Genomic DNA, 15445 nt, shown 5'->3' with positions numbered 1-15445 from the left:
ATGTGCACCATACATAAGATAAAAGGCATTTGTTTATGGGGAAAAGTTATAACACAAATGCAGAAGTCTCTTTTTGTTTTTTCCCCAGTCTTAGGTACATAGTTATAACAATAACTGTTATAACACTAACTTCTCTGTGCAATGAAAGATGGTCAGAGTTAACCATGTAAAGTTTTGTACAGTAAGCGACATGAATGTACTATTTTAGTTATCAATCAATAACCATCCTCAGGATGATTTAGTAGCCTACAGAGAGTTCTAGATATGACAAGTAAAATTGCTGGACAAAACCTTTGTTTACACCAAGATGAAAAAATAATAATAGTAGGGGCCAGTGAGGTTAATCTCAAAAGCCCATATTAAAAAATCATATGACATTTTCTATTTTGTATCACATTCTACACATATTTCTCACATATCTCATATTCAAAATGTTTGATATAAAAACAACATTATTATGTGTTCACAAGCAAAATTATACCGCTTATCAGATAATGAGCATGGCAGTCATCAAATAAAAATAGTAATAATAGAATAGTAATTTGAAATGATTCACTTTCTATTGGTAATTGTTAATGAAAAAAATAATGATCAATCCTCTTCTCATTCTTTAGACCAGTAGGTGCTAACCCTCCTGTAGATTCGTCTTCCTGCGGTTTCTCCCAAATTTAACACATCTCACCTATCTAATCAAGCACTTCTGAAGACAAAAATTAAATCTATCGCGTGTGACGGATTAGGATTTGGAAGGTGGATCTAGTGGACTTGAACACCGCTAAGATAAATCTGTATTAGTGGCTTTCATATGCGGGTGGCGTTTATGTTTGTTTGCTTGTGTAAGGTCAGCGTGATTGTCAGATCAACACATAATATGGAAATATTAGACTGCTACTATCTAATAATTACTAATACTAAGTAGCTAATAAAAAGCTACTAATACTGAGCTAATAATAATACCAGCTATGAAAAACATACACACATAAAAGTAGAAAGTTAAATGCAGGCGGTGGAGACAGAAGCAATACATTTTACGAAAGATGAAGGTTTTATTTATGCCCTCTAGGTGGCAGAAGAACACTCACTTTAAAGTCTGCCCTCTGGTAACACCACTACGGTCCCATTTATGCATTTCTGAGCGGCAAGGTGGCACATCACGCACTGTAACCCTAAACACCTATTTTACATTCTCAATTCTAGCATACCACGTTCTTATTCTGAAGTACTTAATATTTAGCTGACCAGCTCGACAACGCGACACTAACCTGAGTACCACACTAGCACTCCAGTAATGGAACAGGGACACGCCAATCTACAATACTAAACTTTAAATGGATTCACAGTAACAACAACAACAACCAAAGTTACCATATTGTTATTAAGTTCATGAACGTTTTCATTAAATCTAATCTATGAATCTAAACACAGGCAAAGATTATTCTACTACAGTAATACAATTATACAACATAAAACGAATAAAATATACTCTATATAAACATATAAGAGTCTTATAATTAATGACTTGTATAAAGTTTTTGGTCTGCATTAAATATTTATTAACATATTTTAATTCTAAAAAGACAGACGGCAAAATTCATAGCTACTGATTAATTACACTGTGGATACGCAGTTCAGTAGCCTGTGATGTGTGGGTTAATTTGGATACAAAGAACTATGTAAAATGTATGGAAGGCACATTGGAGTTAAGATTACTGTTGACACATGTTTGCTTGCAGGTAATTTTGCCATACAGTAAAAGCAGTCAGCATTCTAGTATGGCCAGTTATGCAGGCCATACCTGGATGGAGACACGACTGACAGCGATGCGTGACAACTGCTTAAAGTACTGAATTCAACGAGAAGTCATATTATGGTATGTTTGCATTAATTTATCCATGTATCTATGTTAATCCATTTTCGACATATAAGACTGGTCAACGTCTATGCGGCAGCTTTCTGGAAACATTACAAGTCCATATTTCCTAGCACAGGCTAACCTAAGCCTCGGGCGTTTAAGCAAATTCGTGGCTTCTGGCTGGCAGAGGTCTTTTTCACCCTCTTTGCTGGCTTTTATTCAAATTTGGGTCAGGGGTGAGGAGTTTTAACGTCACAAGCTTGCAAGATGGCGCTCGGAGAGCTGTGAGATGAGAAAACAGGATGGCTATTTGAAGAGCTTCGGTCGATTTCTTAAGGTATATATTTTCTTATCACTGGTGCAGTTTTATTTTCGTGAAATGTAACCATTGCAATATGACAAAGCCATTTCTGCGAGACGGTCTACGACAAGCCTCTTCTTTAAAACGAAACACAGATTGCTCAACCATACTGGTCTTCTCGCGCACCCACGGGGCTTCTCTTGTTTAGTACTCACCACCCAGCCAGCATAGCTGGGTAGGAGCAATGTGCCATATCACTTAGCGTAAATAAACAGGGTTTTCAAATGTTATGGAATAATTCGCAACGTATTTCATGTCGAGCCGTTTTGAGCAGTATGTCCTTTATATTTGTTATAAAAAAGAAATATTGCATCGGGATGATTTGGTAACACTGGTGTTTGTCGTGCATCGGGGTGATTTGGTAACACTGGTGTTTGTCGTGCTTTACACGAAAAACAATAATTCTTTTCGTGTTGTCTCCACATTCTGTGTTTATATGTTGCATGGATTCGTGCATGATCTTGCCAAGTAATCGCAGAACTTGCCACCAACTGTCATTTGTTTTGTCTATTATTATTTGAAAAACACCTAGGCCTAATGAAAAACTTGGAAATATTCCTCCGGACTGGTCTTGCGCGTTTGGTTTTGCAAATCTAAGCTAAAAGCTTGGCTGCAGTACTGTAAAACAATGTCTTTTATTTAACTAAATGTGATGTAGATTCTATTTGCATGTGGATGCAATTGCAGACGTGTCTGTTCATTTCTGTTGTTTTTATTTCTTTAGCAAAGTGCTTACAATGAACCTGTCTGGTTTTAACACATCTCATTACCGTTCGATCCTATTTTTTTTCTTTTTTGAACGGCCACTGTTCCTTTTTTCTGGGTCATTTCCCAAAAGAAGAGAGAGCTGGGATATCTATTCAGGCAAAAACAGAAACGATGAATTATTTTGTGGCTCTAATCATAATTGAGGTTTTTCCTTATTTTGTACGTGATTGGATTTCTTGAATGAACATTTTCTCATCCATGTTAATGGACAGGGGGAGGGGACTTGTTTTACAGCGCTCCCTCTGCGAGGATCTATTGCACGTCTTTAAGGCACTAGCCCTTGTTGTTTGACAGTTTTTCTGAATGAGACCGATCCGAAGGTGTACCCACTTACTTTATTGTTTAGGTTCCTTCCCCATAAGAGATGTACACTTTGGATTTATTCTAGTGATGGCTTTCGTATTTGACAATAGCATTAACCGCTGATGGTTCGCTTGGCCTTTTCTTCGTTTTGGGGTATTATCAGGACTGATGATTTATTACAATGTCGACCACGTCCTAGTAAGGATTGTGAATTGGCCACTAAATTCATATGCACGGGTAGCAAAAAGTTAGAATGGTAGTACCTGCCACATACAGAGATCTCAGCAACATGAACTGTGATCACAGGAAATACTTCTTGTATTGTGAACACTTTGAGTGTTTTAATTTGGGTAGTGTATGTGGCTCAAAAATATTGTTAAATGTATTTCTGTCACAAAGTTTCTTTTACTACTTAAGCTTGAAACTTTGTATGGACACATCCTATATCAAATAACACTGAGCTTGAATAAGGACACAATGATTAGACTGGTACTAACAGGAGTAACTAATGCACTGAAACATTTGTGTTTCTTCTCCATTTTTGCTAATTTTTCTGCTAGCGCTGCTGCTTTAGTGAAAGATCCCTGGGGCTCAGCTTGCCCACATACTTCGCATGTTTGCTGTAGGGAAGAGAGGTTCTCTGTACAAGGGCTGCTGTGCCATTTTGACCATGTCCTATTGCAGATCTATGACACATAACAATTTTTTCCCCTGTATGACTGTATTTGCTCTCCAATGGATTTTTATTTCATTTGATTGTTTTTAGGTTTCATACTAATTTTTAATATGTAATTTTTTTATCTTCTGAAGGAAGTGTTTAGATAAATTCTTCCCACATAGTGACAAGATGGTACAGATAAAGTGAAATTTAAAGTGAAATTCTTTGTGGTTGATAAATGCTCTGTAAATAGATTTGGCATAACAAAGCTGACGTGTTGATTGCAGTGCAGCCAGGTGTTTGAAGGGAGAAATCTTGTTTTAGGCATTCACGTCACAATATCAGACCCAGAACTCAACATGCAAGACCAAAGGAAATAATAAAGGCTATCTGTTGGTTTAATTTAGTCTCAAAAGCCATGTTGGATTTCGAGGATGTAAATGCAAGCTGATTCTTCATTCAGGCAGTGTTTATTTGAATAAAGCAGAATGATCAGGGATAGATGTCTGCCAGGCTTTCACCTGACTTCCATGTTTGACAGCTTGGGCCCGTTTTCTAGCCCATCACATATACATGAACTAGCTCAACACTGGGAACCTTGTGATCTTCCAGCTAAAGAGGAATAATTTGAAGTTATTTTTAAGCTGTGCGTAATTCAATGCACCTTTCATAACTTTATGGTAACAATACTATTATTTAAGTAACTTGCAGGATCGCATGTATGTTCCTCACATACAAATAGTCTCATCATGTGATTACACTTTTGCTCCAGGCCTGTAGCTTTGTGGCATGGCCATTATTTATATCTTAAACAAAGTCTCCATTACTCCAAGGCAATACTTTGGCCTCTATCTCACTTGTTCTTACTCTCTCTGATAAATAGCGAAGGGCAGACAGATGTGTGTGGTACAAGCTCGCAGTAACTGTGTTGGTTGCAGGTCTACAGCCACTGTCATCTTTCATAAGAACTGCAAAAGTGGTTTATAACCAAGACAATAAATCAAGGCCTTGAGCCATGTGGCATTGGATAAAGTTGTTCACAAGTCCAATCACATTCCTTGCCAGACTTGTTTACTAGTGTTTCCACTAGCCTCTTTTTCTGCACTTCAGCTCTTTCTTTTTGTAGGCAGCAATCTCCCTGATTAGAGCAGTCGTTTCATCTATGGGCCGGAGCAGGCTGGTCATTTTTGAGGAGGGGCAGGAATGTCCATGGAGCAATAAAAAGACTCAGCAGCAACCTTATCGTGTGTGTGTGTGTGTGTGTGTGTGTGTGTGTGTGTGTGCGCGCTGATAAATGCTTTCCTCAGTTTCTAAAACTTAGCCTTTGAGTTTTCGTTTTTGGGTGGGTGTGTGTGTGTGCGTTTTGTGGGGCAAAAGGTTACAGGTTCAGGGCTTGATGCGATGCAGAGTTTTGGTCAAACAGATGTGGTTTACTGTTATCTGTACAATCCTTAAACTCTGCTCCCTCTCCCAAGCCAGAAGCCTTTTGAGTTATGGCATCACTCTGACTAGGTTAGCACTGGTTTTAGTGTAACAAGCAGACAGAAGCTGTTTCAGAAACCTTTTTAATATAATATTAATATAATATAATATTACTCAGACCTATATAAAAGCGCTAATACTTGAATATTGGAGTCTATGGATTTGTACAGGTTTGATGAAAAATACAATTACTGAAACAGTATAGAAATATTTTATCATTACCTTTTAGATTTAAGTGTGGCTTAAATCTTAAGGTTCCAGACATTTATGGTGTTGACATATTTGAAATGGTATTTGTGTGCTTGGTAAGGTTTTCAAATATTTTTAGCATTTTTATAAAATGTGTTTTCTCATTTTAATGAATTAATCCAATACTGGATTCTAAATTTAAAAATAGCCTGCAAAGATGACCTCATGTTGGCTTTAAGTTTTGATACCTAGTTTTTTTTGTCAAAATGACATAACCCCAAGCATAAATGCAGTTCAATGACCTCACATCCATGGGTTATCATGTGAAATGTGCATACACTTTTAAACATTCACTAAATACATATTTATTTGAAATGTAGTGTTCCTGACACGTGATCCGTGTTACCCACTGATACAGAAAAGGGTTGACAGTCTTGTTTATGAGGTTCCAGCTTGCAGGGACAATAAGCAAATTCAGCGATCTTCAGGATAGTCCTAGAAAGAGAATTTAAAAGGGAATCACCATTCAACATTACTATTCAGCATTCACATGGGCCGATAGCAGGAAAATAATCCAGGGGAAGAACAATTACATGAATTCTGTTCTTTATTGTACCATTTTAGATGGAAACAGCAAATGGAAAGATTGTCTGGGAATATTGTGTGGTTCCATTTAATTGTGTTTAAAGGATTTTGCATTTGCATCAACATTGACATTACAATTTTGTATTGTCAAAATTATTAATAAATAAGTTGTAGATCCAATCAACCTGAGTTCTGTAGTATCTGTGGCGTTGTTTTGTTTAGTGTGGACAAGTCTTGTTATCCATTGGTGGGATAATACTGTGTGTGGGTATTTTGTAAAGGTTTCACAACCAATAATGATACTCCTGCTGAATGACAAAACCTTTATCTTGAGCATTGCAAGGATTCTGTTGCAAGCCAGGGCATGCCTACCTGGTGGATGGGCTGCTGGGTTACCTGTTCCCACCACACCCTTGGTGATCCCTCTGGCTCGAATTTCATGTTGTCCTTCGTGCAAGCCCAGCCAGAGCCATTCGCTGGCCTCTCCACCCAACCCCCATCCTGCAACAAAGAGTCTGACCCTGGAGTTTGGCATTCATGGCTGGTGGTAGAAACATTTAAGAAGGCTGAAGAGAGAAAAAAATGTTGCATGTTACTGTTCCCGTCCTTTTCAGTCTGTGTTTGTGTTTGGACTGGTGTTTTCAGGATTTTAAGACCACAGTGGCATTTGTAATGCCAGCAACAGGGAATGAAGCCCAGTATTCCATATTCGTAGTAAAGGGCAGCAGGTAGATAGTCTAAGGTTAAGGAATTTTTATGAATTTTGTTGTTGCCATTATAGGGCCCTGCTTGATGACTATGTTTATTTATAAACATTGAATTTTACATCTGTTTTATGATCGGTGCTTAGACAGTCATACATATCGTCTGTTGTATGGAATGTACTGCATACTGAGTCCCCCCCCCCATTTTTTTCTGCTCTTTTAGGTTTGTAGGTGCAGAATTAGAAGTCGGAAATGGAATTGCCAAATCATGCCAAACAATTGCTGCTGCAGCTAAACCAACAGAGAGCCAAAGGCTACCTGTGCGATGTGATTATAGTGGTGGAAAATGCCCTCTTCCGCGCACACAAGAATATCCTGGCTGCCAGTAGCATTTACTTCAAGTCCCTCATCCTTCACGACAACTTAATTAACCTCGACACAGATATGGTCAACCCGTCGGTTTTTCGTCAGGTGCTAGACTTTATTTACACTGGCAAGCTTTTGTCCTCAGATCAGGTCAGCGACCACAATTTTAATGCCCTCCTAACAGCAGCAAGCTACCTCCAGCTCCATGACCTGGCTGCTCTCTGCAGGAAGAAACTCAAACGCAATGGAAGATCTCTCCACAATAAACCCACAACCCCTACCAATGGAAGAACACCACGGAACCAAAGGTTGTCCTCCACACCGGTCCCCCCAAGCCAAATTTCAGGGTTTAAAGATGATGAAAAGACAAAGAGGCATGAGGAGCTACTCAAAGATGAGTTGTCTGAGGATGAGGTTTTTATCAGGAAAGCCCACTGCGTGAACTCCGCTAACTCCCTCAGTCCCTCGACCAGTAAGAATGGGAGCAATGGTCCTGTTAACAGCAGCGCTGGCCTTCTGGAACTAGGCCTGGACCTCTCCAAGAAAAGCCCTTCAGGGAGCACGGCTACTGAAGAGGTCAGTCCCAGCAGCATCCCACAAGAATCACCTCAGTCTGCCTCAGAATCCACTGCCAACAGTGCCTCATTCGATGAGATAACCACCAACCCACAGAACCTTGCTGGAGGAGAGCCTATGGAACTAGGTGAAGGTGGAGAATGTGAGGAGAACCAGCATCCTCCAGACTCCGAACAACACAAGCGCTCCCGCCAGGGGACGCGGCCAAGGCGGCAAATCAAGGGCGAGGTGAAAAGTGAAGATGGTGTACGGGCCACCTTGCCCAACGGGGTCACCAAGAGGTTGAACGTGGCTGGAGGGGCCGTCAACTCGGACCTTCCTTTCCAGTGCAAGGAAGAGGAGGAGGGCCTGGAGAACGGTCAGGAACAGAGTGAGGAGAGCGGTCAAAGTGAGAGTGAGGGTGGTCGCGGCAGCGCCAACTACATGTACCGGCAGGAGGGCTTTGAGCCGGCCCTCGGTGACAACCTCTACGTGTGCATTCCCTGCGGCAAAGGCTTCCCCAGCTCCGACGAGCTGAACGCCCATGTGGAGACCCACACGGAGGAGGAGCTGTACATCAAAGAGGAGGAGGAGGACACCTACCCGAAGGAGGACGAGGGCGAGGCAGAGGACCTGTCGTCGCAGGTGGCGCAGGCTCACGGCGCCGAGGCGCGGCGCTTCTCCTGCACTGTGTGCAACAAGAGCTACAAGGACCCGGCCACACTGCGGCAGCACGAGAAGACGCACTGGCTCACGCGGCCTTTCCCCTGCAACATCTGCGGCAAGATGTTCACACAGCGCGGCACCATGACGCGACACATGCGCAGCCACCTGGGCCTGAAGCCTTTCGCCTGCGAGGAATGTGGCATGCGCTTCACACGCCAGTACCGCCTCACTGAGCACATGCGTGTGCACTCGGGCGAGAAGCCCTACGAATGCCAGCTCTGCGGGGGCAAGTTCACGCAGCAGCGCAACCTCATCAGCCACCTGCGCATGCACACCTCCCCATCATAAACCAAAGACGGTCGGGACGGGAGACCTGCAGCAAAAAGATTTCAGTACAACGCACACCTCTTTTTCTGTGAAGATGATTGGTGACCCAAAGGAAGGCAGGAGTAGCAGTTTCAAACAAGCCCCAACAGTTGAAACAGTAATTTTCTCAAATAATTGGTATGTTTTAATTTTTTTGTTTGTTTTTGCATGTACGCTTGGGGTACTAATGCTGTTTCTCTCTTGGGATTGCCAGACCACTACAAACCAGTCTATGCATTGGTTTCATTATGTCTTAGTCTGCTTGGTTTATTTATATATCCCAAAAATGCATTTCTCTTTTTATTTTTTATCTCTTTCCTTCGAACGAGGGTTCCGAAGGTACATCACAGAATGTGTTTTACACGATTAAGCCTCTAATTGTCATATCCTAAAATTGCATTTTTAATTCAAAGGATGATGGAAATTTACTGGTTATGACATATTAGTCTTTCTAAATCTCAAGGAAAGCGTTGCAAGACATACCAAGTGGCTTGTCTGCATTCTTTATAGTGGTGTTTTAGAAAAGCTTTGCATATACAACCAAACATATTCACAAGATTTCTAGTCTGTACCATGTGCCCATTGGCTATGTCTAGTTGTAGATGGGGAACAGGGTCCAACAGAGCTTTCATACCATAGTGTCTTGAGGTATTTCTGGACATGAACACAAATCCTCAATCTGATACAGCTTCAGCTTGTATTGCTGCATTAAACCTAGAGAAATGCTGGAGCATTTGTGGTACATGGTACATGATGAACTAATGATGGACCATTTGCTGGTTATGCTTTTCAGTTGTGGCTGAGAAGTGAGTGGAGTCAAACATACCCTACTGTGTTTCTTCTGCACCCGGGGGAGAGAATGTGAGCGATCTTGGGTGTCCTTTTAAAGCTGTGTTGTTTACTCATATAATATATAGGGGTTTACTCTCAAAGAAAAGCCAAAATGAATGGTACTTGTTTTTAGATAACTTATTGTTATGCTTCTGTGAATGTTAAACTGGAAGTCCTTTTGGTCATTCTTTGGGAAGGGACAGAATGGTGAGGTGACTTGGGTGATGGGGTAGGGTTGGTTTTAGTGAATGTTGAACTTTAAAATTTTGTTGGTACTGTAGTTTTTCAGTTTCGTCTGTAGGATTTCCCTTCACTGAATAGACAAGTCTATTTTATAGACTTGTCACATTGCTACCTCTTAATTCTTAAGAACAATACATTAATTGATGAAAATAATGGGGTTTTTAAATATAGACATATAATGTTTGTTGAGGCTTTCAAAGTAGTTCTAACCTGCCCATCTTTCAACAAATGTTTAAAGTTTTACAAAGTTTTAAACATATTAAAGTAGGAGCTAGCTTGTTAAACGCATGTATTTAAAGTATTAAAAGTTTTATGTCAGTGAAATCCAAAGAGAAAATTAATATTAAGGGGAATAATGGCTTACCAACAAACATTTCCTGTAGAATATCCCTACCAAAGTTTTTAGATTAAATATGGACAATAACATTGCAGGTGAAAGGTAGTAAATTTTTCTCCTTTTAATTTTTGAAAAAGAGCAATGTTGTGGGAATGTTTGTTAATACTGGACATTGTACTAAAACCAATGAACTTCTTTTGTAACTTCTGTTGATTGTTGGGCTGGTGGCTTTCTGGTTTTGAAGTTTACAGTAGTGCATTTGAGTTACTTTGTCATTACTTCTGTCTTCAGAAGAACTTTGACAAAGGATTTCAGAAGGACTAATTTATTTTAGATTAGACCAAAAAAAAAGGAAAAAAGAAAGAAAGAAAAAAGGAAAATTGAATGAATGGGTAGAGAATGTAGATTTTTGTGTTACATGTCCACTGTACTTAGGAAGCTCAGTCAATGAGGAGGCATCACTCTGCATGGGCTCTTCATGTGTAGAAAAGCTTTGGGGCTGCATTCATGCCCAGCCGAGAAGACCTCCTTTAGTCAGCTGACACGTGGTGATCAAAATGCTTAGAGGTTATTCAGAAATGCTGATAGTGGTATTGGCTTACTGAATTGGGGGTTCAGTGTTACACGAACAGAACAGACACCAGTGAAAGTACACGTACTTCACAGCTGATGTTTTTGATGCCATGTAGTCCATAATTAATTGCGGTTTAGTTTATTCAAACCCAATATGTCACATTCCATGTGTAGTTCTTTGTCTTTTCAGTGTGAGTCTTAATCATTCCCTTCTGTTTCCCTTCTGGTTTAGTTGATCTTGTTCTTTCTCCAAAGTTGAGTACGAGTTACTTATGACTGCAGCGAGAAGCTATTAGAATTTTAAATAGTTGAATACTGTTTACTGATCTCTTTCCTGGAATTGTTTTGTCTGAGTTCATCCCTCCAGACACATAATCTGACCTGATCCAAGTACTTACACTGGAGACAAATCTGGATTTTTATTGTTTGAGGAAATTGAAGCTCACTTAATCAATTTTGTCAAGAGTTAATCTCATGGCTTCATACCATTTGATAGGTAATACTATCATGGGTAATATTACTATAAGGGCCACCTTCCTGGTCCTGAATTAACCCCAGCCTTGGACTAAACTGCAGTGCCAAGGGTGAGTCACAATTGGAAATTCTAGTCTAGGCTTACACATTCTGGGAACACTGAACATCAAGGTGGTATCAACATTTGAGATTAAACTTCCATCCAAATGTAAAAACAAATATTTATTTTGCTTCCAGTGTATGTACTCGTATCTGCTCAAGAGGGCTGTTTCAGACTATTTGCCTTTTCCATGGACTGCATTGAATTCCAGGGGGGGGGGGAGAGTCGCCATTGATCTCATGTGTACATATCGGCACTTAATCAATGCAGCGTCAGTGTCAGAAAAGGAATGTGTTGGTTAGGTGTTTTTGTCTTGGTCCAGGAATTTGGAGCTATAACTGAAAGAACGTCAAGAGTAGTTAAAGGATGACAGAAGTTTCAAACTGTGACAATAAAACTTCAGATTTCAGGGACAGTTCTGCATATTTTGAAGTGTGGAACTTTCAACTACATTTGTAAGACTGTGTCAATACTGTGTCAATTTCTGTATTTTAATGATAAAAAAGCAAAACATTAGTTTCCTATGAAATAGATTTTAAGAGTGTGTGTTCCAATTTCAAACAACGCCTTCAAAAAAGATGGGGGTGTAGAGGGACAGAAAAAAGGAAAAAAAAACACAAAAAAATAATTTTACTTTTAATTTCCAGAGTGTTTTAGAACAAAAAAGACAGTTGTAAGCATAAAGTGTATAAACATAAGATAAAGCTCATACCCAAATTTTCAGACTATTTTCTAAACCAAAGCACATTTTGAATGATTGACATCTTGTCTGACCTATAGATACTTGTGTATATTATCTCACTGTTTACATATACCCTTACAGTCTCTGACCTCAGGCGAGGAGAGGCCAGTTTGAGCATGTTTCTTTTTTGGTGTTTGTCTTAAAACTGAAAGCAAAACACAAAAAAAACCCTAAGTCTGATCTGTGTGTCTTACCTTATGGAAGTAGGTGCATGTTTTGAAATGGCTCGGGAGACCTAGCCCCCAGTCAGCTGCTAGCTGTGTGATTTATGTCCAACCCCTCCTGCGTTGGCCTGTGTGATCTGCTGAAAGGGTGTTTGGTGTTAATACATTTGAAAGTCATTCCTTTTAGTGTCAGGATATATTTTTGTTTGTCTGCTGCTTCATTGTTTTAAAGGTGTAAATAAGCATAAATACAAATTACACAGTTTACCTCAGACTAAGCCATTTAGGGTATTTACTTGTCACACATTGTGTTGGGGGGGGGGGGGGGGGGGGGCTTGACGTTGAGTTGTTTGGGGGGGGTCAGGGGTGTCTCACTTTCCCTTGTCTGCTGTTCATTTTGTTGTGATTTGCTGTTTGTTTTTTGAGCAGGCTGTTGTCCATGAGAGAAGCGACTTCAGTCTGACTGGCCTCTCCTCCAACAACATTGGTGCAAACACTTATCGACAGTGTTCACTTTTTTTCTTTCTTTTAAAATGTTTTTTATTTTAATCAAATGTTTATTATCAGTGATGAATGTATTTATTTTTTATCCTGTTTCCACTTTTGCTAAAAAGTTCACTTTGGGTGAGACATGGTGTTTTCAGGGTCTTCATTTTATTACTTTGATTACACTGAGGACAAAAAAAAGACACAACCCTAACCCGTCTTCAGTCCTGTGAAGACGCAGGCAGCAGGAATGTATTGGACCCATGAAGTGTTCGTGTGAAAGGATCAGCTGGATAGCTTTTGCTCTTTCTGATCCTTCTCTCACTCAAAGCTTGCGTGTTCTCTGGATAATTCTTTCCCCCCTGTATTGAAGGTTTCTTTTCTTTAGTTTTTTTAATGCACCTGTCTGTGAACTCCTGTTTGTCAATACTGTACGGGACATTTTAGAATTCTGTAACAGGCACTCGAGTTGTGTTTTGAATCTTTCCTGGAGGCAGAGGTGTTGTCATGCTATCATGGTTCAAGGCTCCAAACTGTTTCCACCCCCCCCCCCCACCCCCCCACCCCCTTAAATGTTGGGGGGAGTTGATGTGGGTCCTGTTCCCAATGACCAACCAAGCCAAAGCTTTTGTAAGAATGAACTCCTCTATGCGTTACCTTCTACACCACCTCAGTTAAAGAAAATGGCATGCTGACACATTATTTGATTAGAGTCAGCGTATATTTTAAGCTTTATGAAATGCACTTTTTCGTGAGGTCCCTTAAGCCTGCCCTTTCAAAAGACCGGTTGAACGTACTTACTTTAATTGTCACTTGATCAAGAAAGATTAGTTTCAAAGCTTTAAGTGAATTCAAAGGTTCGGGACCGAAGAATGATCTTCCTTTTGCTGCTATAACGTATTCCATCACAACAGGACTGCATTTCCTGTGTAGTGTCACCAATGATCTCATATTGCTAGGTGTTGACCCACCACTCGGACCTTAAGTTACCAAACCGACCAAAAACCAAAGCCATCTTTATAAGCATGTGCAGAGCATGTGGGCTTTGGCTCCATGGTTTCCCTCAGGGCCATGCTGCACCTGTACTGGTGCGCTGTGCTGCCAGCACTAACACCTTTCATCCACTTCCTCCCCCGTGTGTTTGTGCTGCCATCTCACATTTCTGCTTGCAAGTGTGCAGACAGGAAGGAATGTATCCATCTCGGTGGAGGGATATTTTAATATGACCGTTCATTAACAAATTGTTGCGTACACATATGTGTAAATCCAGAACTCCAGTATTGCCTGGCTCTATCAGTCCACATGGTGTTAATTAACCTGTCCCTTGTAAGTGTTTGTGTACCTCACACGAGTGAACGCAAGTTACCTTGGCAATTATTAGTTCATATTACTGTGTGTGCGTGCGTGTTTGTTTGAAGCCTTGAACATGGTTTGCTGGCAACACCATGGTTTCACGTTTCAGTCCTCACACCTTGTATTCAGGGCAGAGCTACACGCAGCTCGATTTGTCATGTGAATAGAATACGATGTACAGAGGTGATCTCATCTCGGCTTTCACAGTCCTTACAGTCTTAATGTACAGCTACCAGAAGTCATTTTAGAATCTTTTCATTAAAATCTTGATCAGAATTGCCTCTCTGAGTATCCTTCCATTTATTGATTCATCTATTTAATTATTGTGTGGGTGAGCCTTGTGTATTTCATTTCTTGTGCATTTGTTTCTCTTAATTGTCTTAAACCGGTTGCAGTTGTGTTTCCAGTAAGTCATGTCACACCTCACCAGCGGGCCACGTTGCGGCATTCTGAGGAGTGTGGGTTGAATTGGGGAGTATAGGGGTCACCGGTGATTGATGATGAGCGGGTGAGAGGGAACCCGCTCCAAGCTGGGGCCCCAGCCAGTCATGGCACAGCCCTCCGCCTGCCATCTGGGAGCCCCAGTGTGCCCTCCACCAATCAGAAGCTGCCTCCACGCTCTTGCCCCAGCCATGTCCGTTTTCAGTCCCAGCCTCTTGCCTGCATGCGCCATGCTCCAGGCCCTTTGGCCCATTTCGCCCGACACCCAACCCCCCCCCGGCCTGCCAGTGTGTGTCAAGAGGCCAGCAAGCACCTCCCTACCCCAGGGGAATAGAGGGTTGGCATTTTTATGGCCCTTGTGCTGCTGAATCCACGGGGCCGTTTAGCCCCGCCTCAAGTGGTGTCACATGCCAAATGACCCTGAATGGGGTCAGTTTCAGGCACAATGAGTTGTATGTTGATGATGCTGCCCCCACTCTCCTCCCGTCTGCTAAGTATAGATTAACTATAGTCACATCTGTGAGAAGGCCGAATCACATGCAGATCTGTTAGGAAGCCCTGAATGCATGAAAGGCAATTCAGCAGTCAGATGCCCGCGATGCTGGTTTTCTCTCTTTTTAAAATTTGGCATCTGCTGCTTTCATGCAAATTTGCTCTTCAAATTTTGAAATGCACAAGCTTGCCAGGTGTTGCCACAGCTGATTGCCTGACACGTTTAGAGTAGAGGTCCCCCCCACCCCAACCCCCAAGTTTGAAACTTGCGTCCACGCTGTCCAATAGTTCTTTTCAGGCTTTTTTGTTGTTTTTTTTTAAGCTTGGCTTGCATAAAAAGTGATATTTTTTTTC

At 41.0% G+C, this 15445-nt stretch overlaps 1 protein-coding gene across 4 annotated transcripts; it reads left to right on the top strand.

Annotated features, from left to right (window-relative positions):
* Nucleotides 1-1746: 1746 nt before the first annotated feature.
* On the top strand, nt 1747-14439 carry hic2 (hypermethylated in cancer 2). 4 transcript variants are annotated; one of them, XR_013124301.1, is made up of 3 exons: nt 2054-2189; nt 7126-8993; nt 12749-14439. XR_013124301.1 is itself a non-coding variant. In XM_076986611.1 (2 exons), the coding sequence occupies exon 2, from the start codon at nt 7155-7157 to the stop codon at nt 8835-8837; it is 1683 nt and encodes a 560-aa protein (XP_076842726.1). In that variant the 5' UTR covers nt 1747-1870; nt 7126-7154; the 3' UTR covers nt 8838-10646. The 4 variants fall into 4 exon arrangements, 2 of the variants coding, with proteins under 2 accessions (XP_076842726.1, XP_076842725.1); XR_013124300.1 differs by lacking the exon at nt 12749-14439 and adding an exon at nt 9649-10646; XM_076986611.1 differs by lacking the exons at nt 2054-2189; nt 12749-14439 and adding an exon at nt 1747-1870 and having other exon boundaries at nt 7126-10646.
* Nucleotides 14440-15445: the final 1006 nt, after the last annotated feature.

The sequence above is a fragment of the Brachyhypopomus gauderio genome, unplaced genomic scaffold (assembly GCF_052324685.1).
Source record: "Brachyhypopomus gauderio isolate BG-103 unplaced genomic scaffold, BGAUD_0.2 sc47, whole genome shotgun sequence".
In the NCBI taxonomy this organism is placed as follows: domain Eukaryota; kingdom Metazoa; phylum Chordata; class Actinopteri; order Gymnotiformes; family Hypopomidae; genus Brachyhypopomus; species Brachyhypopomus gauderio.
This window is presented reverse-complemented; position numbering and strand designations above follow the sequence as displayed.